The 23551-nt window shown below is 42.5% G+C and overlaps 1 protein-coding gene across 1 annotated transcript; it reads left to right on the plus strand.

The window, feature by feature from the left end:
* The first annotated feature begins 1826 nt into the window (after positions 1-1826).
* On the plus strand, positions 1827-23493 carry fbrs (fibrosin). Its single transcript, XM_061706051.1, is given in 19 exon segments — positions 1827-3598; positions 6208-6384; positions 6585-6611; positions 6703-6732; positions 6925-6973; positions 7730-8066; positions 9196-9419; positions 9512-9807; positions 9911-9955; positions 11811-11912; positions 13749-13832; positions 14019-14057; positions 15122-15193; positions 15279-15432; positions 17184-17264; positions 17447-17530; positions 18835-19054; positions 20069-21133; positions 21135-23493. Coding segments are annotated over 19 exon segments (3903 nt in total). The 5' UTR covers positions 1827-3295; the 3' UTR covers positions 21649-23493.
* The last annotated feature ends 58 nt before the right edge of the window (positions 23494-23551 follow it).

Genomic DNA, 23551 nt, shown 5'->3' on the forward strand with positions numbered 1-23551 from the left:
TTTCCTTTTTTTCCATTTCACTTGAGTGGCCGCGTCTCAGAAGTTTGTAACTCAAATTTTGGCTCAAAACACAAAGTAAAAAAAGGGACCAAGCGAAGACTTGTAACTGGAAATACTTGTAAATTGGGGCACTCTAAAGTCAAGGTACCACTGTATAGTGGCGGTTCTAAGGAGGGCACTAACGCTATGCTTGGCATGACACCCCTGCCCGAAATGGATTTAGATATACCAATGAATTTACAACGTTGTTATGTGACCGGCCTTGTCAGACAAAATGTTCTGTCAAACAAACAATTATTCCAGGGTTCTTGAAGTAAATGCTCGGTGATTAAAGAATGGAGCAGGGCCGAATGTGGCCCTCTGGCCATACTTTTCCAACACTGATGTAGAATGTAAATGGATACTTTTCTTTCAAAAATGAACTTCAAATCATTCATTTACACTCATACCTATGGACAATCTAGTCTTCAATTTACCTAAAATGCACAGGGGAGATCATGGCAACACTGCCATAGACAAGATTCAAACCCTGAACCTCAGAATTGTGAGACATGCTAACCACTAGTTCGCAGTGCTGCCTTTTTCTAAATTAAACTAACAATTGTCATTCGTATTTCACGGTGTTTACAAAACACAACAAATGATATATTTTAATAATTATACAACACTACATTTTTGGAGCAGCACAGTGGATTCGTGGTAAACACTGAAATATGCACATTCTTCTGTTGCTGCAGTGTGGATTTTCTACTCTAGAATTGCTCCCATAATCCAAAAACATAACTCTCAATTGTCTTCAGGTTTGTACAATAACCATGTCGGTTGGTTCACCGAAGACTCCAGATTGTTTGTCGGTGTTTTATTCTATAGTGTACATTTTTATAGTCATGCACAACAGTTTATATATTTATTTGTGCAAAGTGCCTTAATATACAGCTCCCCATTATGCCATTACGCTGAATCTAGTTTTTGTGACAGTGGAAGACCTGCGATTGTTTCTCTTTAAAGAGCCGGATACATCTTTGGGGTAATCTTTTTTTTTTTTCTTTCAAAAAAACCTCCAAAGGCTTGTTTTTTAATGCCAGGTGCTCAGGCTCCACATGCTGAAGCAGTTTTGATGGTCTCGTTTTGATTGCCTCCTTTGTCAGCCTGTCTTGACCTGTTACCTGTCACCTGTTACAGGTAACTAGCAATGAACCCATACCTTAAGTCGGATTGCCGATATTGTCTCTTAAATATAGCTTCCTTTTTTTCTTGGAAGTTGTACACTCTTCTTTTGTTCACTATTGGCCGGTCACCAGCCAAGCGCAGGGCACATCTGGACTAAAAACAATTCATACTTGCATCATCAAAATAATTTAGTCTTCAGTGAAGCTAACATTTTTGGAATGGGGAAGAAAACTGTAATACCTGGAGAAAACCCTTGCAAGCATACAAACTCCACACAGAAAGGCCAGAGCCTGGATTCGACTCACCAACGTCAGAACTGTGTGGAGGATGTGCTAACACTAGTCAACTGTGACGCTATAATACTTTTTTTTTTTTTTAAACGCGTTTGATCAATAAAATATCTATATTTTTTATCAGTCGCTCTACCAAATGTCCTGCAGCTCAGTGGTGCTTAAAGAGCTATTTGGAATCCCTTTTAGCGCAGCGACAGATTCATTTTGCCCCAGTACATCTGTATTTTACACGTTGCAAGTGCATGTTTCTGTACTTTATGCACGTGTTATTTACACAATGTCCTCCATTTCTGTGCGATCTCCCACACGGTGGCAGTGTGAACAAACGGAGGCTGCATCAAGCACTCGTCGTACGGAGGAAGAAGACTTGCACACACAATGCACTGCACCGCTGACAAGGGTTGCGTCTCCCCGATGTCCACGATACATTTACAATTCCGTGGAAACGCGTGAGAAGTAAGCGGCGGGGGACGCGGCGTCTCCCTCCACACGTTTTTTGTTTTGTTTTTCTGCACACTGGATTTGGCCAGGAAATGGAATCGCAAGCAGGGGACGCCGGCGACCGGTTGAACTTGTGCTAAACATTGGATCTAAACAGTGAAGGCTGCACGGAGGAACTGCCCAGCCCGACACCCTGGTTTATGGAAATCGACACCGAGGCTTTCATAGGCGGGCCTTGAATTTTTGTTCCAAGCGATGGAGAGAGAGCAGAAGCATTTTTGTGCTTGAAGGACTAATATAACGTTATTACACGAGTGATTGTCACTAGTGGTTTCCCATCCTTCTAGTGTGCTTTGGAGGGAAAAAAAGGATAAACCCCCGCTAGCTAACAGCTGGATCGGCTAATGCTAACCTAGCTGTGGTGCTAACGTTACGTCTTTCTTTTGATGGGATACAAAACTCAAACCGTCACTATCGGCCGTCAAAAATATCGACAATTGAAAAAAACCCAAAAACAAACCATCGACCGGGGAATAATATTCGCCCACACAGTTACCTATCCGGCTGTTAGTCGCGCGTTGCTACCTTGAAAGTACGTATTTATTCATAGGTTGCTGTCTGACTATATTGTGATGTATTGGGTTAGCTCCGTTAGTGCTATCGGAATTAGCAAATGCTAATTACCTGGAGTCAACATCGACCAAGTGCTTGGGAAGTGCTCGCGTTCAATGCGTCAATTGAAGCACATTTTGCTCCTTAGATTTGATTCCGTGAGGGTGATTAGTGCCGTTTTGCTATAGTAACACAATGACACGACAACCAGTGTTTTGGCGTTCCAGTATTTGGCTTTTGGGCCTTCCTAACTAGCTAACCGAGTTATTTTCTTGTGTGTGTGCGAGCACTCAAATAAATTGTCAGCAAATTGTTGACGGAAATATTAGGTGGCGATGGCCTGATTTTCAAGACTAACGACCTTTTAGTTGGCTTTGTCATCGATCCAAGCAGGGTTGTCCTTTTTTGTTTACATGGTTATTCGCTTGTTTTCCAAAGATCCTCGCTAGCGAGCTAATGTTAGCCATTTAGAAGATGTCCTGATCGTTGTGTTTAGCTTCCATCGTGGCTTCTTGAACATAATTGAAATGACACTCAAATTCCGCCGAAAGAAAGGCCCCGATGTCAATAGACTGTTGTCAAAGGAAGGAAAATAGTACAAGCCACTGGTTCGATTAACGACATTTTAACTGGGGCTCCGAGCGTGGGCCCGGGGGTGGGGGGTGGGTGGGGGGCTGGCTGGTGTCATCTCTTTGCGGTTAGGTGCCACCTTCCACCGGACCGGGACTTGAACTAAGTGCCTTTGGAGTCAGTGGAATTCGACAAAAGGCCTGGAGGACATGGAGGGCCCGAGCCGAAGCACTGGATCCAGGCAAAGCCGCCGCTCCCGTTCCCAGCGCGACAGGGAGCGGCGGCGGAGGAGAGTCAACCTGGCCGAGGAGCGGGCCACCTCCCTGTCGTCGGGCTCCGATCGGGACGATCGCGGGACCAAGAGCGTCCTGGGTCCGGGGGAGAAAGAGGGCCGGCCCGCTTTCGGCCGACACAGACCCCCGCGTAGGAGGAAGAGGGAGTCTGTGTCCTGCGAGGAAGACATCATTGATGGCTTTGCTATTGCCAGCTTTGTCACCTTGGAGGCTTTGGAGGTAAATGTGTGTATGTTGACACTGGCTGTCATTCACTCTTCACCAATATTTCCAAGGACCTTTTTTACATTAGAAAAAAAAAAATCATAGCGCACCGTCCATGAAAAAGGTTGCAAAAAGTGGATACACAAGTTAATTGTTCTGCCTGTCACCATACTTCATTGGCATAGATAGACATAGATGCATTTATATTTACAGTCAATAACACATTTTTAGACTAATTAAGTGAAACTGGATCATTTTCTACAGTACACCTGATTATCTCTCACAACACAATAAAACTGGTTGGAAATCACTGCTACACTACTCACAAAAAGTTGGAAATATTAGGCTCAGTATGACCTTTAAATACACTATAACCTTTTACAAGGGTTACGATTGTGACAACACCTCATCAATAGGGTAAAACTAACCTGTCTCCCAACGGTCTAAACCAGGGGTGTCCAAACCTTTTCTACCAAGGGCCCCGTGCAGAAAAATCAAAAGGATGCAAGGGCCAATTTGATATTATTTTGCTTTATTTACCATGCTACAACCAATCCATCCTTGTAAGTAAAGACATGCAAAGCAATTGCATAGTTTTTGTAAATATATATATATATAAACGAATTGGTGATGAAGTAAAAAGTCAAGCTTTTTTCAAAATTTTTGGGGGGTAGGTGGGCAGCGGCCCTGTAGCCTATCCAATTAACAGTGCCGGTTTCTGGCATGTGCGATATATGCAGCCAGACAGGCAGGATTTATAGTAGGGGGTCTCGCACAGGTTTCAAAACCAAGACGAGCAATCTGTACTAAGCTGACCTTGACACGTAGCAAAAAGTGAAGCAAACCATTTATATTCCAAAGTGAGTCTTACTGAAGGATGTGTCAATTCTGGAAAACAAGGATGTGAGGAATTAAAAAAAAATGTCTTCCTCTCGTTCTCCTGTCTTGCCACTCAGTGTAGAATGCACATGCCCAACTGTTCAATGTTCGTGTACTTTTTTCAACAGTACATTGCCATTGCATTGCTTAAAACAGGATGTTCTCACAGAGAAGTGACCAATGAGCTTAAGTGTGTCGTCGTGTCATCAGCTGCTTGCAACAAAGAGAATTGAAGAGTCATAGAAATGAACGTCCTTGGAAATTTTCATGGATAAAACACCTGTTTTGAAATATGTCATTCAGAGAACAGCAACCCAAACATAGTGTAATAATTAACAGCTGGACATGTACATTTAGAGAAGGTCAAATTAAGTTCACCTGGATAAATTATAGTGCTTTTTAAATTCATCCTGAAATCCCAAAACGCTAATATTCCTAAACCTCTGAGAGAAGTGTGTGCGTGTGTGTGTCACACTGAGGTTGTGTTGTGTTGATCTCTTCCCATCACACCCATCATTCCTGAACTCCTCAACTCTGACACCATTCCTTACTTAGAAAAAGCAATCCACTCAGTCAGGCCACTGATGGCTTGTGGAGAGGGCTCAATTATTCATGTGCTCATTCCGGGAGGTGTTGATAAGCTGCCAAATTGTTTTGTGAAAAAATGCTTGTGAAATGGTCTTCACCAGCTTTTATGTTTTTGTCGTAAGAGGAGTGTCACTTTTACGACACTCCACCCACCAGTTTATAATTTCATGTCATGTCTTACGTTTACATTTATTTTATTTTTTTTTAAGAATTTGCTCTTTGAATGCATTTACTTAGTGATCGTCATTATTAGTCGGAAATCATGAATACTTTATTGACTAATACATAACAGGAGCAGCTGTAAAAAGTGATTGATTTGAACAGATTCTTGGGTGGTAAAGGGTCAGTCTTGATGCTAATTACAGCCAATCAGAGAGTCACCATGGAGACAGGAACAAACAGAGGCTGAGGCTTCATCAGTTGCTGTTCAACTAGTCAGTGGGATGATTCTGAGCAGACCCTAATCCATATCGAAGAGATGAGTTTAAATGCAGAAAGGTGCTTCTGCATGGTATTCATGTTCATGTCATTCAATTCTGGTTTTATTTATTTATGATGAAAATATTGCATCTTTCATCAGGACATTTAGGGGTACCACTTAACCTCAAATGAGAAGGATAAAATGACAAATTTACAACTGAGCCAATGATTAACACCTGAATTTATTTTCATCATGTACGTTTTTTGATGAAACTGAGAGCACATATCAGCACCATAAAATACAACCTTTGTCTCCACCCAAAACACACACATCATTAGTCTAATAGCATAATTGCCCAAGTCAATTTTAAAAATGTTCACAAAACAAGAAAAAAAACACAACTAATTCAACAAACAAGAAAAGTCCAGGTGCCTCGATTGCATTTTTGCGGCATACCATGACCTGGAAGACTGAGAATATACACAGACATCAAGAAAAACAAAATTTGTAGCAAGCACATTAGTATTTTGATGTTGTGACAGTAGATTAAAAATGACTGACAATTATGCTATTAGGTTAACAACGGTAATTGTATTGTACATCATGGTGATGTTTTTTTTCTTGTGATTGTGCAGAAACATTACACTCATGTTGATGATGATGGTGATGATACTGCCTCCACTTTGTCTTCTTTGTGTCTTCTTTGAGCTTACCAGAATGAATTTGTTCCCCTCAGATGGACTGCTCCATGAAGCCGAGTCAGCACAACGACATGCTGGGAAGGAGGAACAAGGGCAAGAGGGGTCCGGAGGAGAATGGTAGGGGGCCGCTGTCCGAGCCAGAGGAAGGCGTTCCGCACAGCTACTCCAGCAGCTGTTGGAACAAGAGTAGGAACAAGCGGCGGAAGATCGAGGTGAGACAAGTCTTTTGGGCTCTGGTGTCCTGTCAGCTGAGTTCACGCCGTGCATGTGCCCATAACTACAATTGCTCCAGGTTCTGTGAGACCGTGTAGGCTCTGGACTGTTGAATATTTCTGTTTTTAAAAGGTTAAACACAATTTAACATGTCCTTTTAAACCATTCCGATCACTAAAATGTCTATTTTATGCCCTAGGGACACCCTTTGGAGACTGGCTACATTGTAAGTGTCATGTTAAGTATTAAACATAACGTGACACGCAATCTAATGTGTGTATTGCAAATGACAGCATTTTTATCTCACTTTGTTTCAGTGTGACACTGAGAGTGATGCTGGAGACAAGGTATGTGCTGCACTGACTCACGTCATCCCACATTCTATTTTTTCCAGTAAATGTGTTCTATTGATATTTTGAGATCACATCATTTATTTAATATTCAAGTCATTAAGTGATTCCTGGTGTTTCAGACATTTGGTGTAATAAGCTGTTTTTTTTTTTTTTTTTTTTTTTTTTTTTTTAAAATAACTTTTCCAGGCCTCGGACCATGACATGGATCCAGTGTTCACAGTCAGTACCAGAAAAGGTAAGTGTACCATTAAGTGCTGCACCCACTTGACTGGAATCCACACCGGTATAGCCATTACCTGGTGGGTGCGGTTAAATTTAGATCTGACAAGGATGTTTGTCAGGCAGCGACAGATCTTTTTCTTTTAAACAGGAAACTGGCATATTTCCATTAAAAGTTTCTCACCATCAGACAAACTGGTTTACTAAATAATTGTATTTGATGATCAATATAACCTTTAGTCACACATTCCTGCTAGTTGGTGTGGCTCTGTTTTTGTCCAAATGGCGCTTGTCGGCTTTGGAGCTTGAACTTTCATGTCCGCCATCCCGTTCACTGAGGTTTGGTTCCCAGATCGTGTTTGAAACACAAGGGTGACAGAACCTTTACTGTCATCGCTGCCAAAATGTGGAACCAAATGCAAAAGTAATGAGCCCATTTTGACAAATTGTGGAATGGAAAGTACAGATGTCTGCTTTTAAATGTAGGCAAGTAAAATTAAGAAGTCCCCTGAAAAATACTCAAGTATATAACTCGACCATAAGTACCTGAAAATGTACTTAAGTACAGTAATGAAGTGTTTGTACTTGATTATTTCCCACCACTGCTTAGTTTTATATCCTGTGCATGCTAAATGAATTATGTAGCATTTTGGTGAACTCTGTTGTTTTAAATGTGCTTAATGAATACATTCGTATTAGATGTGGGAGGAGGTTTAAAAAAAAAACAAAAAAAAAAACACCTGCTTGAGCTAGCTGTCTTCCCCCCCTCCAGTTGTTGAGCCTCCACCCTCTACCGTGGGCAAAAGCTGCCCGGGCATGCCGGCACGAAGTGGCGTCCCGCGGTTAATGGTGACGCCCAGAGTGTCTGGCCTGGAGCGGAGTCAGGAGAAAAGCCTGGAGTCGCATTTCCCAGAGGCTGTTTCGTCTTCTACCTCTTCCGCCTCCTTCCCGCGCCTGCCTTCCCGCTCCCCGGCCTCAGCGGCAGGGCCGGTACCCAGGCCCGGCGCCATCAACGGTAATGGCGGCCGGCACCACAACGGCAGCCCCCCACTGTCAAAACCGAAGCCCTTCCTCACCTTACCGGGACGGTCTCACGCCCTTTACAACAGGTCTGTTGGTTTGACTTGGCAATGTTCACTTTTTGTTTCGAGCAGAGGTGGGAGAAGGTCACATATATGTCGAAATGTCAACTCTTAACCTTCACATTTCAAACAAATCCAAAGTTACTGTTACAAAAATCAACTAAGTCATTACTTGGCAAGTCATAAGTCTAGTCATACAATCTTGTTCAATCATGGCATATCTTCACACATTAGTCACTTTGCACTCAGTATTTATACTTGAGTTAGTTAGCTGTATTAACACATTCACGATCACATATTTTATTGTCTATTACTTTGTCTTCTCAATTAAACACATAACCAGCATAAAGATTAGTTAATTTTTGACCAGCTATTGGTAAGCTAAACTGTGAAGTTAACATATCTTACCTGTTTTTAGGGGATTTATAAGTGATGGCTGAAGTTAGATGTCAAAGTTGCCTCTTACAGTGTTGGACAAATTACAAAAGTAATTAGTTATAGTTACTAATTCCTTTCCTAAATTTAACTAGTTACCGGGTGATGTAATTATTGCGTCACATCAAATATAACAATGAATTCAGAATTTTGAGTGTGTTTCACGGGCCAGTTGCAGAGTTCAACAGCCGGCTACTTCCTTTAACTTGTTTGTAGGACCTCAAACCATTCCTCGTAGGCATGCTGTGGGCCCTACTTCAAGTATTTTCTTGTCTCCTAAAAGTTCCAACAATAAGAAGTGTTTTTAACGCAATGTAGATTAAAATCATGAAAAAAAAATGTCACACAGCTTTCAGACAATTCGCAGGGTGTGCTGTTGGAGACGTTTCATGATATTAAAGTTTTAACTTGACAGAACTTTGCCATCCGTCGCCATTGTTGCATCTCGTAACTTCTATTGTGTTGTGTGGCTCTTTCAACAACAACACACACTTTCCTGAAACTCTGGCACTTATTGCAGATTTTCAAATGTAAACAGGCAAGACTTGTGAAGTTGTCAAGTCAAAGTCAAGGCGAGTCTTTCATAAGTTTAAGCCAAGTAACTCCAAAGTCCTAAAATTGGCGACAGTAACAGTACAGTAACTCGAGTCAAGTCATGTGACTGAAGTCCCCCACCTCTGGTTTATAGATGCCAAAGTGACTCTGTTGTTTTGGTCCCCAGGAGCAACACTCCAGTCAAGTCTGCATCTGTTGCATCGTCTTCATCTTCTATGCGCCCCCCAACACCCTCCACCAGTGTCTCCATGTCCTACATCCGGGGCGCAGGGTCCTCGGGGCCCCTCCGACCTCCATCTCGGGCGAACTCTGGGACTTTGTTCACTTCCTCACCAGGTCTGCCTCCCCCTCCTCCTCTACTCCAGGGCCCTTCCCACTCATCAGCAGCAGGTAGAGTAAACATAGAGCGGCACCTCATTCGCTTAAAAATTCAGGAGGTAATTTTAATTGTGTTTCCCACAATGTAACTCGATCCACCACAGACCAGGAAATGCTGCGGCAGAATTTGAACTCTCACTTCCTGAACGCACAAGAGCGCGAGGGCAGGCGTAGCGCTCCGGGGCCCGAAGGTAGTAACGCCGCTGTGGGTCGCTCTACTCCTGGCGGGGCGTCAGCGTCCAGTTCTACCCCGGGATCGACGGGCCGGACGTCCCAGAACCAGCCCAGTGTCCAGCCGCTGGCCTACCAGTTCCATCAGCACAACCACCAGCACCAACATACGCACACACACCAACACTTCACGCCCTTCCTGCACCCCACCGCCACCGCACCGCCCCTGGTGAGGAGTATCCTTGTCATATGTCAAATTCCTGTCTGTCTGGAATGTGGACTGAATTCCATGTTTGTGTTGTTTAACCCTCCTCCCACTTTTGTCTTTTCAGTTTGACAAGTACCCAGGCAAAATGGAAGGGCTGTATCGGCATCCTGTAAGTACCACCAATGATCAGACCTTTTGTGAGGTGAAAAAGTATTTGCCCCCTTCCTGATTAATTATTTTAGTGCATATTTATCATACTTAAATGTTTTGAATCTATCAAATTTTAATGTCAGAAAGACTACCCAAGTAAATACAAAATGCAGTTTCTAAATACAGTGAACCCCACCTAAAAAGGTTTTAAAAAGGTGATTGCCGATAAAAGGTGATTGCCGATAGATGATTAGATTTTGACAAAGCCCTGTTTTCTAATAGATGAGGCTATAGGTCTGTTTGGGGCCCCACCCACACGGAAACGCGTTGCAGTGTATTTGCAAAGCTTTATTGTCGTTTCTGCATTCCGTCCACACGGAGCCGCCGTTTTGGGAGGCCGATTCCGATCACTTTTTAAACTAGGTCACAGAGTGGATAAATCTTAAAATGCTTCACTCACGTTTCCATGTGTACAACACACATGCATCTTTCCAACAACAACAATGGTGGATTACACGTGTTGCATTTGTGCTGCAGAAACTCCTGAGCATGATAATAGCTTTTCCAGCAAAATTGCCACAAAAATCCAGTCCATACAAAGGTCTCCTATATTTCTCGCTTTACATTCACCACGATTGCTTTAAGTTTCTTTGCATCGCAGGGCTTATTATTTTCTATTTTTGGTGACTTCCCGTGGCATCATTAAAGCGCCAAACAGGTCTAGGCGGCATGGTTACCTACTGGTTAGCATATCCGCCTCACAGTGGGTTCACATCCAGGCGCCATCCTTCCTGTGTGGAGTTTGCATGTTCTCCCCGTGCCTGCATGGTTTTTCTCCCACATGCCAAAAAACATGCATGGTAGGTGTGAATGGGAGTGTGAGTGGTTGTTTGTCTATGGGCCCTGTGACTGGCTGCCAACCAGTTCAGGGTGTACCCTGCCTCTTGCCTGAAGTCAGCTGGGATAGGCTTCAGCACACCTGTGACCCTAGTAAAGATAAGCACCACAGAGAATGGATGGATGGCTTTGGCTTGAGCAAAAAAAAAAAAAAAAAAAAAAAAAAAAAAAGCAAATATGTGAGATTTTTAGCAAATAACGGAGGATAGCTTCCCCAAACATAATAGCTAATAGGCGAATTTGCAAATATGGAGGGCAACAAAATACAAACCGATCTATCTGACCATATGTGAAAACGCAATTGATCCCACTTGTTAAATCAGGAGGTAACTGTGATTAACCAGTTTTTGGAGATCTGAGTTCAGTCTCATTGGCCACACCCAGGCCTGATAGCCGCCATATTTATTGGCTCAAGGAATTACTTAAATTGTACCTGTTAGATGAAATGTAATAAGCTATAACATTTCAAAAAGATATGCATCATGCCAAGATTCAAAACAACAAAATGAAGGTTTTAGAGTGGGCAATTCAGTCAAGTCCAGAATAAAATCCAGTTGAGATGCTGTGGTTTGACCTTCAACAGGCAGTTCTTGCTCAAACTCTCCAATATGACTGTTACAACAATTCTGCAAAGAAAAGTCGGCCAAAATTTCTCCACAGTGATGCTGACTCACCACCAGATATTGCAAATGCTTTATTTCAGTTATTGCATAACCACTTATTATGCTAAGGGAGGAATAACGTTTTCATATAGGGCCAGATAAATTTGAATTTAGAAATTTGATATTTACTTGTTTCTTTGTCAAATATTAAACTTGGTTGGATGATTGATGAAACATGATGATAAATATAAATATAGATAAAAAACATCTGAAATTAGGAATGGGTCACATACTTTTCATGGCACTGTATGCTGGCGCTGCTTGATTGAATCTTACCGTGGTCATGAATCTCTGTCCGTGTGTCTGTCATGACAGTTCTTCCCGCAATACCCGCCGCCGCCCTCGGTGCCCAATATCCAGCCTGTGATTCCTCCCACCGGGCCTTTCAGCTCCCTGCAAGGAGCATTCCAGCCAAAGGTGAGAAGAACTTTGAATGTCGTTCATCCCTGCTATGAAGCAACCCTCGTGTTCATTCAGTATTGGGCGGTGCCGTTGGCTCCTTTTGCTCTCTGGATGCACATGAGGAATCCAGCTGATAGCTCACCTCCCGTTTAGATGAGGACATGCGGGACTTAGTCACAGCCTCATGTCATTAACACCCATGACAGTTTTATTACAGAACATCTGAGGTGTTTCATTAGCCTGTTAAATATTTTGGTCAGTTTGATTGGCCTAGAAAATAACGGATTTCTGGTTGTAATCGATATGTTCCTTCTTCACCTAATGCAAAAAGCAAATGACAATGACATTATATGATAATTTTTGCATTGTAGATTTGCTTTTTGCTTTGGTCTCGCCGATTTGCTTTATTTTGAACAAACAAGATTTGAAACAGTTTTTTTTCCCCAGCATTAACTTCCACAGAAATACTTATTTCTTCCTGCACAGATAATGTGAACATAACTCACATTAAAAATGTCTAGACTGTAACTGTGATCATCTTAATGTGACTTTCAATGGGGAAAAAAAAAAAGCACTGATACCACTTTTTTTTCAGACCGAGTACTAGTACTTAAATTTGAGTACTCGCTGATAGCAATTACTGATTCTTGATAATGCCATTACATCTTGAAATTGTGATGAAAATGTGTTTTATTTTAATCAAATATTGTTCAGAAACACAAAACACAAAAGTTTTTCTTTAACATGGCATATGTTTAGAGTAATAACTTCTAACATCCAACTGCATGTTTTTCTAACAGTGTTGCCACACATTTCACTTAAAATGTGGCCTGTAACACAAGGAATTTCAGTTATAAAATAACAATGTTAGCAGGACAACTGAGTTCATCAGCCATTCTGCAGAGCACAATTTTCTGTCCCCCTTCAAAATGATTGATACACTCCATTCCCGTGAGCTGAGCCGGTGGGTCATCCGGCAAGCACTGAGTTTCTCGAGCTCTGCTCAGCGCTGCTCGAATCTGGGGCGGCTAGTGTTGTCATCTGTGTTTACATAAAAGTATCTCCACGCGGCTGACGTGGCTCCTGCTCCACTTACCCTGAAGGTATCTTGTCAGGCTGGGAAAGTGGTATTGTTTTTTTTCAAGTACAAGTATAACATCCATAAAAAACAGTGCTTTTCTATTACAAATAAGGGCGTTTCTAAGTGACCCCAAACATTTGAACGATAGTGCATGAGAGCACGATCACTTATGAATTAATATTTTTAAATTGAGGATAAAATAATGGCTCGGCTGGTCCATATGTCTTTCGCATGCTGTTTTCTCATGTAGAATTGTACAGGTGAGGTGAGGTGACCCCTGCAAAATATTTGTCTTGCAAGTGCTTACTTGGGATCAAAAGGTTCGATCACGTTGACATATCACTGCTTTTGGAACATATAAATGGTCATCTTTGGCAATTTTCAGCACAATTGACTGTGATTGCCATCCTCCGGGCTCCTTTCTTGACATACACAAAACATTGTGAAAATGATTCTGTTCGTGCTGTCTGTTTGTTCCCAAAAATTAAGTATTTTTTTTAACTGTTTTTTTTTAGAAGTTTAGATGTGTTTAAAGTGCATGGGAGCAATATTTGAAGGCTTGATCAATTTTAAAAAAAAACAAACATTTTTATATGGTCTTTTTATATTGTGGATTTTCACATTTCAAGGGCGCGTCTAGAAGGTAACTCACGCGATGAACAGGGGATCGCTGTAATCGCTCACTATCAGTTGTAGTGCAAGCATAGATATGAAAAGTTGTTGACTATCTGGTCTGTGTTTGGTGCCTGACATCTTGTCTTGTGTGACAGCCTCTTGTCCCTCAGGGAACTGGTCCGGATCTGAGCGCTCGCCTCGGGGTCGTGCCTCACCACCTGCAGCCCAAAGATCACCGGGTAAGGACCTCCTTGTTGTCAAGTCAGCCTTGTCGTTTCCAGAGCGACTTCACAACATTTTGCATTGCACTACAATTTGTGGCCCATCCGGTTGTATTCCAACTTAAGACAAAAAACAAAGTCTTTTTCTTATTTAGTGTGACAGATGTGGATTAATAGTGGTTTTACAATTGTGTTCTTTCGTAGCTAACTGATCCATTCGGGACATCGTTGAAAATCAGTAATGTAAGCACATACAGATGTTGTGAATGCACTGGCTCAGCTTATCTTATTTTCTCATTGCTTCATTCACGCCGCACTAACCTCACAACATTTTGGCTCGTTAATGCTCGTTTCGTGGCCTTGCACACCAGTTAGATATTTCATATTTCATGATGCTTTGACTTCTCCTGTTCCCACTTTGGCCGCTCTCACTTGTAATAGTAGGATGATGTTGAGAGATGACTTACATACTTGCATTGAATACTAGTGAGTTGGCCAGGGGTGGGCAAAGTATGGCCCGGTTGCCACATACGGCCCACTTCGTTTTTTCATCTGGCCCACCGAGCATTTACATTATCGAAAATCCTGTAATATTTGTTGCATTAATTTGCACGTTTTATTTATTTATTTATTCGTTCATGTATTTATTATTTATTACCGAAATTGTATAGTTAAAATGTATATTCGTGTGTTAGTGGTTTTTATTTTTTTTTAATTCTTTCAACTTATTCAGTATTTGGTTAATTGATTTATTGTTGATGATAAAATTAAGTTTAGAAAAATTTACAACTTTCCATAGTTTTTATAAATTATGTTTTATGAAATTATGGGTTAATGAGAATGAATGATTTTATTATTAAAATAAACTATTTTACATACAGATGTTATTGTTTTTTACAGTTTGCATTTTTTTAAATATAAGTGGTTAATTATAAATTAATTACATTATACAATAATTAATTCGAATGTATTTTAAATTAAAAATGTAAATTAATTTTTTTACATACATTACACAGACACTAATTGGTTAATTATAATTCTAAATTATACATTAAAATAAATTTGAATATGTTATTGTTGTATTAAAATATCTTGCATACACATTTAAAAACAAATTTTTTTTTGACCTCACCTATGATTGACCTGGCCCACCATTTGAAAAATCAAATGCGGCCCTTTAGAACTAAAGTTTGCCCATCCCTGGAGTAAGCAGACGATAAGCAAGAAATCATGTCTGACATCTTCTAATTAAGGACAATATTGATTGATTGAGTAACACTGCAAACATGTTTTTTTATGGTGGGCAGAAACCTGGAAAGTGGTGTGCTATGCATGTATATGTGGCCTGGATGATCTTGAGTCATCAGAAGAAAGTAAAGGTATGTCTCTCTAGTACGAAAACTTCTTCATAAACCCCAAAATAGATGTTTGATTTGCGCTACCATCATTTTTTTTTTCCCGCAGCTGATGCAGGCTGATCCTCACAAGTTGGATTTCCGCAGTGACTTGCTGGCCCGTCTTCCGGGAGCCGGTGGACTCGGCCCCATGGGGCCCATCGGAGGGCCCCTGCCTCCAAGTCATGACCTGACCAGACCTCCCAGCCTCTTCTCAGCGACAGGTGCAGCCAGCCAACCAGCACATTTTATATCGAGACACTCCTCAACTCTTATACCAGTTACATTCCAGAAGGCTATTCTGGAATGTATCTTAAATTGTTCAAAAGTGTTTTTTTTGTTGGCATATGTGCTTCTGGGTGGCAAGAGCACCGATGGCACCACTAGTAAAGAAATACTTGCATGTCATTTGACCAAGATCAGAGCGATTGAGAAAACAGGGTGAAGTGCTTGAGTGATGATTTTAACCTTCATCTCTATTCGCGTAGTATGAATGTGTGAAGTGCCAGTTGAAAAGATGTTAATTTGAGGTAAATTGCTTCAGAAGGGGACAGAATGCCAGGTGTAATTTACATTCCAACAAGTAAGTTAATTAAAAAAATAGATTTGATTCAACTTCAAACAAAGTTAACAATCATATAGAGACTGGCTAAATTACTTTTCTGTTGCTTAGATTATCGGCACAGACAAGCTCTTTTGACGCTGAAATGGATAGCGCACTATAGCGCTGATGTTAGCTAGCAGGCTAGCTATTATTAGCTATTATGCTAAATTATTCAACGTTAACCAACCAAACATTTTATACATACCTATCAGAAAATGCCTTCCACAAATCGGATGATGGAGATTTGGTTCCCAGCCTGTCCCTTGGATTACCGGTAAATTTTATTTTTGATTTAAAAAATTTTAAGGATATCCAGATAAATGCGAAACCCTTTATGGACTATCTGGCAGTGCAACTCCAAACACAACAAGTTTTTGTCATTGTTTTCAGTTCAATTCAGCAGTAGCCACTCTCGTTCTGCCACCCGGAAGTACTCTGGCGGTTACTGTTTACAAACATTCTGAAAAAGTGTATTGTCACTACTTATTCTGCCTGACGCCTGTTTTCTCTCTCGCGCTCTCGTTCTGTTCAGCCCTATTGTTTGTTGAAACCCTAGTCAATACAGTCTCAGTAGTGTTCGGTTCTTCATACTAAAACATTTTAATAAATACTGTACTGTAATAAAATCATCTTAACTATGAAATTGAGGAAATGACTTTGAAATTGAGGGTCTTCCACTTCATATTCGTCATCAAATTATCTAAAGACATTTGCACCGTTTCCCTCTTTTTCTCACCATAAATCTGTAGCAAATAGCATATACTATATGCTGTATGCCAAATACCACCTGCTCCAAATCAATGTACTTCACAGGTCTTAAAGGGACACACTACCATTTTTTTGTTTGCTTGAAAATGTATTTTGAACATGGAGTACATGGGGGAAAAAAACTAAGTAATAATATAAAAAAGAAAATACAATATGAACATCCCATACTGAAACACCCTGTACTGCTAGTCCAAAAAGGAGTAGAGTAAGAAGAATTAAACTTATTTGTAAGAGAAGCCTTTGAAAGCATGCTCAAAGATAGATAGATAGTTTTGTAACATATTCGGTTCAAAGACTGAATGATAATTTCCATTGTCAATATGGTTGTTTTGCACATAACACACATTCAGAAATGGTAATAAAGGACTGCGAATTCAGATCGGTTTCACCAAGTGACGAATCAAACTTGGTATTGTATTTTTAACTCCTTTGGGGAGCTGCTGGAAGTGGCCTGACAAGCTACTGGTGGCTTGTGAGCAACAGTTGGAGACACCTGATTTAGATTGTGTCTTATCTATCTGATGTGCAATGGAAGAGAGTTTCATAGTTTGAAGTACTGCATGTGAACATTACTGTCATCAGAATCACGCCACCTTCATGCAGGTGCAGTCAATCCGTCCTCGGCGCCTTTCATCGCTCCATCGGCACCACACTCGTCTTTCCTCGCTCCAGCCGCACATTTGGGTAAGAGCAGCATCTTAATTGTACAGTGTTGCTTTAATTCACTCATTTGTAAGATTCACAGTCTAACTATTGGGTTTGAATTGTGTTTTAAATAAATGTAATCTGCTTAACTTTAGCATAGAAAAACCGTGGAGAGGAATTAGAATCAGTAATCTTGATGTATATGTGCGTGTGTATTGTAGATCCATATGGCCGATCTCCACCCTTCACCCCGCTGGGAGCCCTCGGTTCCGGTGCCTTTGGAGGACTCGGAAGTCCAACACTTGGTCAGTCTCATCGTGTCCTGATTATTGCGAATTGTTCGCTTCTGCTTGACTAATTTTGACAAACAGTAACCTGTAGAAGTGAATCTTATGTCAATTTTGTAACAGCTTAGTCATGAGTAGTGACAGATATCAGTGTGGAATATAGTGTTTATCGCGGGGGACACGTTCCAGAACCACCACCATTGTATATTTAAACACCAAAATGTTCAATCAAACCATATATTAAGATTTTGTGTAAATGCTGAATTAAATCATGTGCTTGAATGAGATGAACACATAGAAGTTGAAACGGTGCAAATCGGTTGAGAAATAAGGAAACTGTAGCAAACTTTGTAGAAAATCAGAATTTTTTTTTTTCTCGAAAATTTGGGTAATGGTTCACGGGATGACTAGAATGAGCTGAACACATAGAAGTTGGAACAGTGCGAATCGGTTGAGATCTAAGGAAACTGTGGCTAAATGTGGCTTCTATTTTGAAAATTTGTGAAATTTGGGTAATGGGAGTGGTTCACGGGATGACGAGAATGGGCTGAACACGTAGATGTTGAAACGGTGCGAATCGGTTGAGAAATGTTGAAGCAGGAATAAAAATATAGAATATGACCTAATTTGGAAATTTTGTGGGTCAAAAAGTTGAAAAATTGGCTGAAAATGTTGGGAAATTTTTGGTGGGTGGGAATTTTTGGAATGCTGAAAATCGATCCCAAGGTGAATTGAATGAGCTGAACATTTAAAATTTTGAATGGGAACGACGTGAATGTGTTTTGTTGAATGTGCCGTTGGAAATGAATGGGCAAATTTTTGGCGCAAAAAAATTGAATTGTTGTAAATGTGAAAATGTTGCGGCTTAGATGAGTAATGCCACGCGAGGCGTGAATTTTCCGAACATGTCAAAGTTGGAACTGAGTGAATCGGATGTAAAATGGCGAAGGAGAAGCCCGTCAAAAAAGTCAAATAAAAATAATAAGCATCAATTTAAAAAAAAACAACAACAACAGAATAACTTGTAAATAAATAAAGGCCGCCATCATAATGCTAATATATAATGTGAAATGCCATAGATGTGCTAAGGGAAATTAGCATAGATGCTACAATAACTAAAAACCTTAGAATATCTGCTATTTTAACACAACAAATAGAACTTTTAATTCGGACTTACCTTTATACTGTAAAAACCCATTTTTAAAAAAAACATCCCTTAAAAATCTGCGATATAGCGGCATGTGTGAGCAATGAACCGCAATATAGCAGGGATTAGTGTATGTGAAAATGACTTGAAGTAACGGACAAACTGTGGTTTTCAGCGGGCTCCATGTTCGGTCCTAAGGACTCACCCGGCAGTGTGGTGGGAAGCTTGTCCAATGCTCCCAACCACCACGACCCGTGGAGCCGCCTCCATGGCGCACCATCGGGCTTCCCAGCGGGTCCCAGCTGGGCCAAAGGAGGCGACAAGCGGGAAGAGAGGGATCGCGCCAAGGACGGCGAGCGGAGAGATGTACCCCACATCAAAGATGAAAAGGACAGGTGGGATTTACTAAACTTTTTATTTCAACAAAATACGTCTTTGTTCTTGTAAACATACCGTCTTTGAAAAATGCCTTGATTCTCAAAACATTACAACTTTGTTTTTCTCGAAGAAATCTGAAAATATTATGAACATTTTGACTTTTTTCTTGAAAATGGGGAACTTTTTAGTTCCCTTCGCATTTCGGGTTACACGGTAGTGGCAATGTGACTGCCATCTCATCTTTGAGGAATTATCTATGATAGCAGGGACAGGCTCCAGCGCTCCCGCGACCCTTGTGAGGATAAGCGGCTCAGATAATGGATGGATGGATGACCTAATCTACTGCACACACTGCTCTTCTCACAAATAATGTTTGTGAGAAGTAAATAATGTTTGTGAGAAGAGTTTTTTTTTGTATAAAATGTTTGGTTGGTTAACGTTGAAGAGTTAAAATGTTTCTGCTATTTAAGTTGAGTTTTTTAGGGCAAGTGACGTCATTTGAAACATCACAGTAATTTTGACACATTGACTTGGAGAACCCTTCGGAATTTCAGCCCACACGAGCCTATTGGTAGATATTTTTAACTGAAACTTGTCAGCCAATCAGAGAAGGGGTTCCCCGAGTGGCAAATGAAAGGGTTGACCAGATAAGTTGTGAAATAATGAAGTTATACAGTTTTACTCTAATTTGAAGGTGTTTTAATAACTAGATTTTCTCTAGGCGATATCACACAAAAACGATCCCCCAAAAGACACAAAAAACTCACTTACTCCAGAACCCATCGTCAGATTTTTAAAATTCTTGGGATCGTTGCACTCAGGTTGAAGTGGCCATTCCGACCAGCATTTTGGCAGAGTGTGATTTTTGGGGAATCTTTTCATATTGCTAATGGGAGTCATGTTTAATTGGCATTAGGATTAGACGTGGGTCCTTGGAAAACATTCTTCCCTGGACCCAAAAGGTTCGTGAACCCCTTCGCTGATTGCCTTGATTTGCCAAATTAACTGTGCTTAAACTGCGTGTTTTGCAGAGACAACATGCTGTATGGCCGTCCACCTGTGAGAATGTCTCCTGTGGCGCCCTCTTTCAAACCCCGCAGTAGCACCCCCACCGCCCACATCAATGGCCACAGTAGCGCCCTGGGGGGTGGTGGTGGGCCTGTTGAGGACATGAGTCGAAGTCTGAACAGAGATCGAGAACGCGAGCGGGACCGAGACGGGGACAAGAGGCCGCTGCCGACGGTGTCTTCGCGGGGTCTTCCCCTTGGCTCTTCCTCTTTAGTAGCAGACAGAGACAGACCGCGGTCTTCCTCATCCTCCGTGCACAACACCCCTCCGCCCACCAGCCGCTCAGCCCAATCACCTATGGACCTTTACCCCCGCCCGCTGGGCCCGGCAGCACACGCTCATCACAGCGAACACTCCCAAAGAGACAACAGCCTCTCCACGTCTTCGGCGGCTTCTGCTGCCGTCACTTCTTCATCTCAGGCTAAAAAGTCTGATAGGACCACGACACCCGTCTCCAAGCCCCCACTGCTCCTGCCACCGGTTAAAGTGAAGGAGGAGCGCAAAGAGGAGCCAGAGCACATCCCCATCTCCCTGCCTCCCCCGCTGCCCAACAACACCTTCGACCGCCCCAACAGCCACCCACACCACCACAGTTCTGGTACGCCATCGTCCTCTCTCTCACTGACTCCCACTCCGGGTGTCCCCCTCCCGCCTCCCACTCCGAACCCGCCCTCGCACCTTTCCCTGTTGGATCGCTCCCGGGCTATTGAGGCCTATCTGGGTAGCGCGGCAGGTTCCGGTTTGGTAGTGGGCCCGGGTGGGGAGCGTTTCACCCACGGGACCCCACAGGGACCTCCGCAAGGTCCACACAGCTTCACATGGGATCCCTGGAGGGAGCTGGCAGCCCAGCAGCATCAGCAACATCGAAGGGAGGCTATGGCGCTCCGGTCCGACCCACACCTCACCCTGCGTTCAGATCCACACCTGGCACGGCTCCTCCAGCACCAGCGCCTCCTGGAGGCGGAGAGAGCGGCTGCTGTTGCAGCTGCGACAACTGCGCCTCACCACCCCTCCACCTCCACCGCCTCCTAACCAGGCGGTCCGCCAAGAGCTCGCCCTCATGGCCCACCACTTCGACCGGCCTCACCAGCTGGGACCCCCGGGCGGGGGCCTGATGGACGAAGAGCAGCGTGCACAAATCCTACGGGAAGACTTTGAGCGGGCGCGCTTCTTTGGTATGCATCCCCACCTCACGCCCAGCTCCCACCTCTCCAGCCCCTCTCATGCTGTTACCGCTGCTCACCTGGAGCAGCTGCACCCTGGCCTTCTGTCCCACCACCTGCCTCCAGGGGCCGCCGCTGCCGCCTCCCAGCATCACGCGTCTCTGTACTCGCGTCTGGGCCCACTTAACGCACACCACGTGCCCAACGGCATCCTGGCAAAAACGCCGGCGGGTTTGGTGGGGGCTCTGTCAATGGGGGCACCTCCGCCTCTCATTCCGTCCATTACAAGCCGGGCATCTACTCCACCCCGCGGTTCCAGACTGATGGGCCCGGGAGAGCTGACACTGTTCGGCGCCCACAAAGACGGAGAGTCCAGATAGTACAGGTTGAAGGAGATGAAGGGAAATGTCAGGATCACTGTGCCGCTCGATAACACAGTTGCTCACACAAAGTAGTCCCAGCAAGCGGAGCCTAGCTGCTGGTAGAAATGCAAGACTCATTGAGGTGTTCCCAGTGCAATTTTGACTACATTATGGAAAGCTGCATGAGCATTTATCCTGATAGCCATCTTAAGGTCTTTGTCCTCACTGGTAAGACTACTCAGCGCACTATTAGGATATAAAATAAATCCTCAAATGGCCTGCTATAAAACTATTTGAGCATTTATTCAATATTGTTTAAGATCCAAATCCTAGTACGCTCGTTGTCCTCACTAGTAAGTAGGACAACTTTGGGGTAGTAGTAGGACAACTACATGTTACTAGTGAGGCAATACTGTGCACTAGTTGACAATCGTGTGCTACGAGTACTAATAGTAAACATCTAGTGTTTCATTACTAGTACGAGTAACACACAGTTTTGCCTCACTAGTAACATGTAGTTGTCCTACTAGTGCAGCAAAGTTGTCCTACGAGTGAGGACAAAGAGCGTACTCGTACATGGACCTTAAAGGATATCGACTAAATGGTCAAATGGCTTGCCATAGCCGTTTGAGTATTTATTCGCTATCCTGCCAGTGTGCTGAATTGTCTTACGAGTGAGGACAAAGCACGTACTAGTGCATGGGCCTTCAGCTGGATATGAGGGATGTTAAATAAATGCTCAAACAGCTTTCCATGCTACATTTTTGTATACATCTGACTGGTTTTATTTTCTGTGGGCAGTTAGTTACTGCAGGGCCGTCAGTGGCGGCACACCTTTTGTTGACTTTTAAACGAGCCTTTTTCCGCGTGGATCGGCAGTGACTTCCAGAGGCAAGTGCACCTGAAAATGTGTCAAGAATTCAGATTCCCATCGGGTCGAGTCTCTAATCCATAAGACGTGGTACTGGGGAGGAGGGTGTGTAGACACGCAGGGGTTATAGTGGCACGTTGTGTTTGTGTGTCCGTTTGTCATTGTGAAAAGACAATACTGATGACAAGACCAATCCATTAGTCAGTAAGCATTGTACCTCAGTTTCTTGCTTTACCCAAAAATCAAAAAAACCCCAAAACCTCAGCGTCATGGAACATGAGATTCATCCTTTTTCGCTTTGTTTTTGGGGCTTGTTTTGTTCCTCGAGGATGGATGGTGAAATGAACTGCAATGCTGCCGTCACTCACACAGCGTTTTAGAGCTTCCTCCGTTTCCCACTCTCCTCTGGACTATACGAGCAGGACCAGATTATAGTAGTCTAGACAAAATGCCTTTGTAATTATTATTCTTAACATTATCTTCTATAATAATAAATATATTCACTGTTATGTTATTTGTCATTGTTTCAGGTATGCACCAGTACTTCCCCACCCCCCACCCCCCCAGGTAGTAATACTACACATCATGCAAAAGGCTTTCCTCACACTAAAGGTTGAAATGCTGGTGAAGAGCTGCCTTTGGACTTTTCAAGGATCTCATCTATGCCTTTATTACGCTCACAGGGAGATTTGGCAGTGTGCCCTTGCTTTTTGGTGTTTTATCCATTTGGGACAATGTAGAGCCTTGTACAGTAAGAATTGGAAACAATTTTTGTCGCTGACAAAAAAAAAATAAGTTATATACATGGAGGAGTGGGACATCTGCTGAAGAACTGAAAAGGCATACAAAGGACATCCACAGTGGACGGACTGAGAGGGGAAAGACTGGGTCGATTATTTTAATATGACCATTTTATACCTTTCCAATCCCTCCCCTAGAGACCACAAAGATTAATTATTAAATGAACTGTTGTTTACTCTCTCGTGTGAGTGTTTTGTTCTGGTCTTGTAAAATAGGAGTCTTGGATAGTCCTTTATTCAGTCAATTAAT

Source organism: Phycodurus eques, chromosome 19 (assembly GCF_024500275.1).
Source record: "Phycodurus eques isolate BA_2022a chromosome 19, UOR_Pequ_1.1, whole genome shotgun sequence".
Classification (NCBI taxonomy): domain Eukaryota; kingdom Metazoa; phylum Chordata; class Actinopteri; order Syngnathiformes; family Syngnathidae; genus Phycodurus; species Phycodurus eques.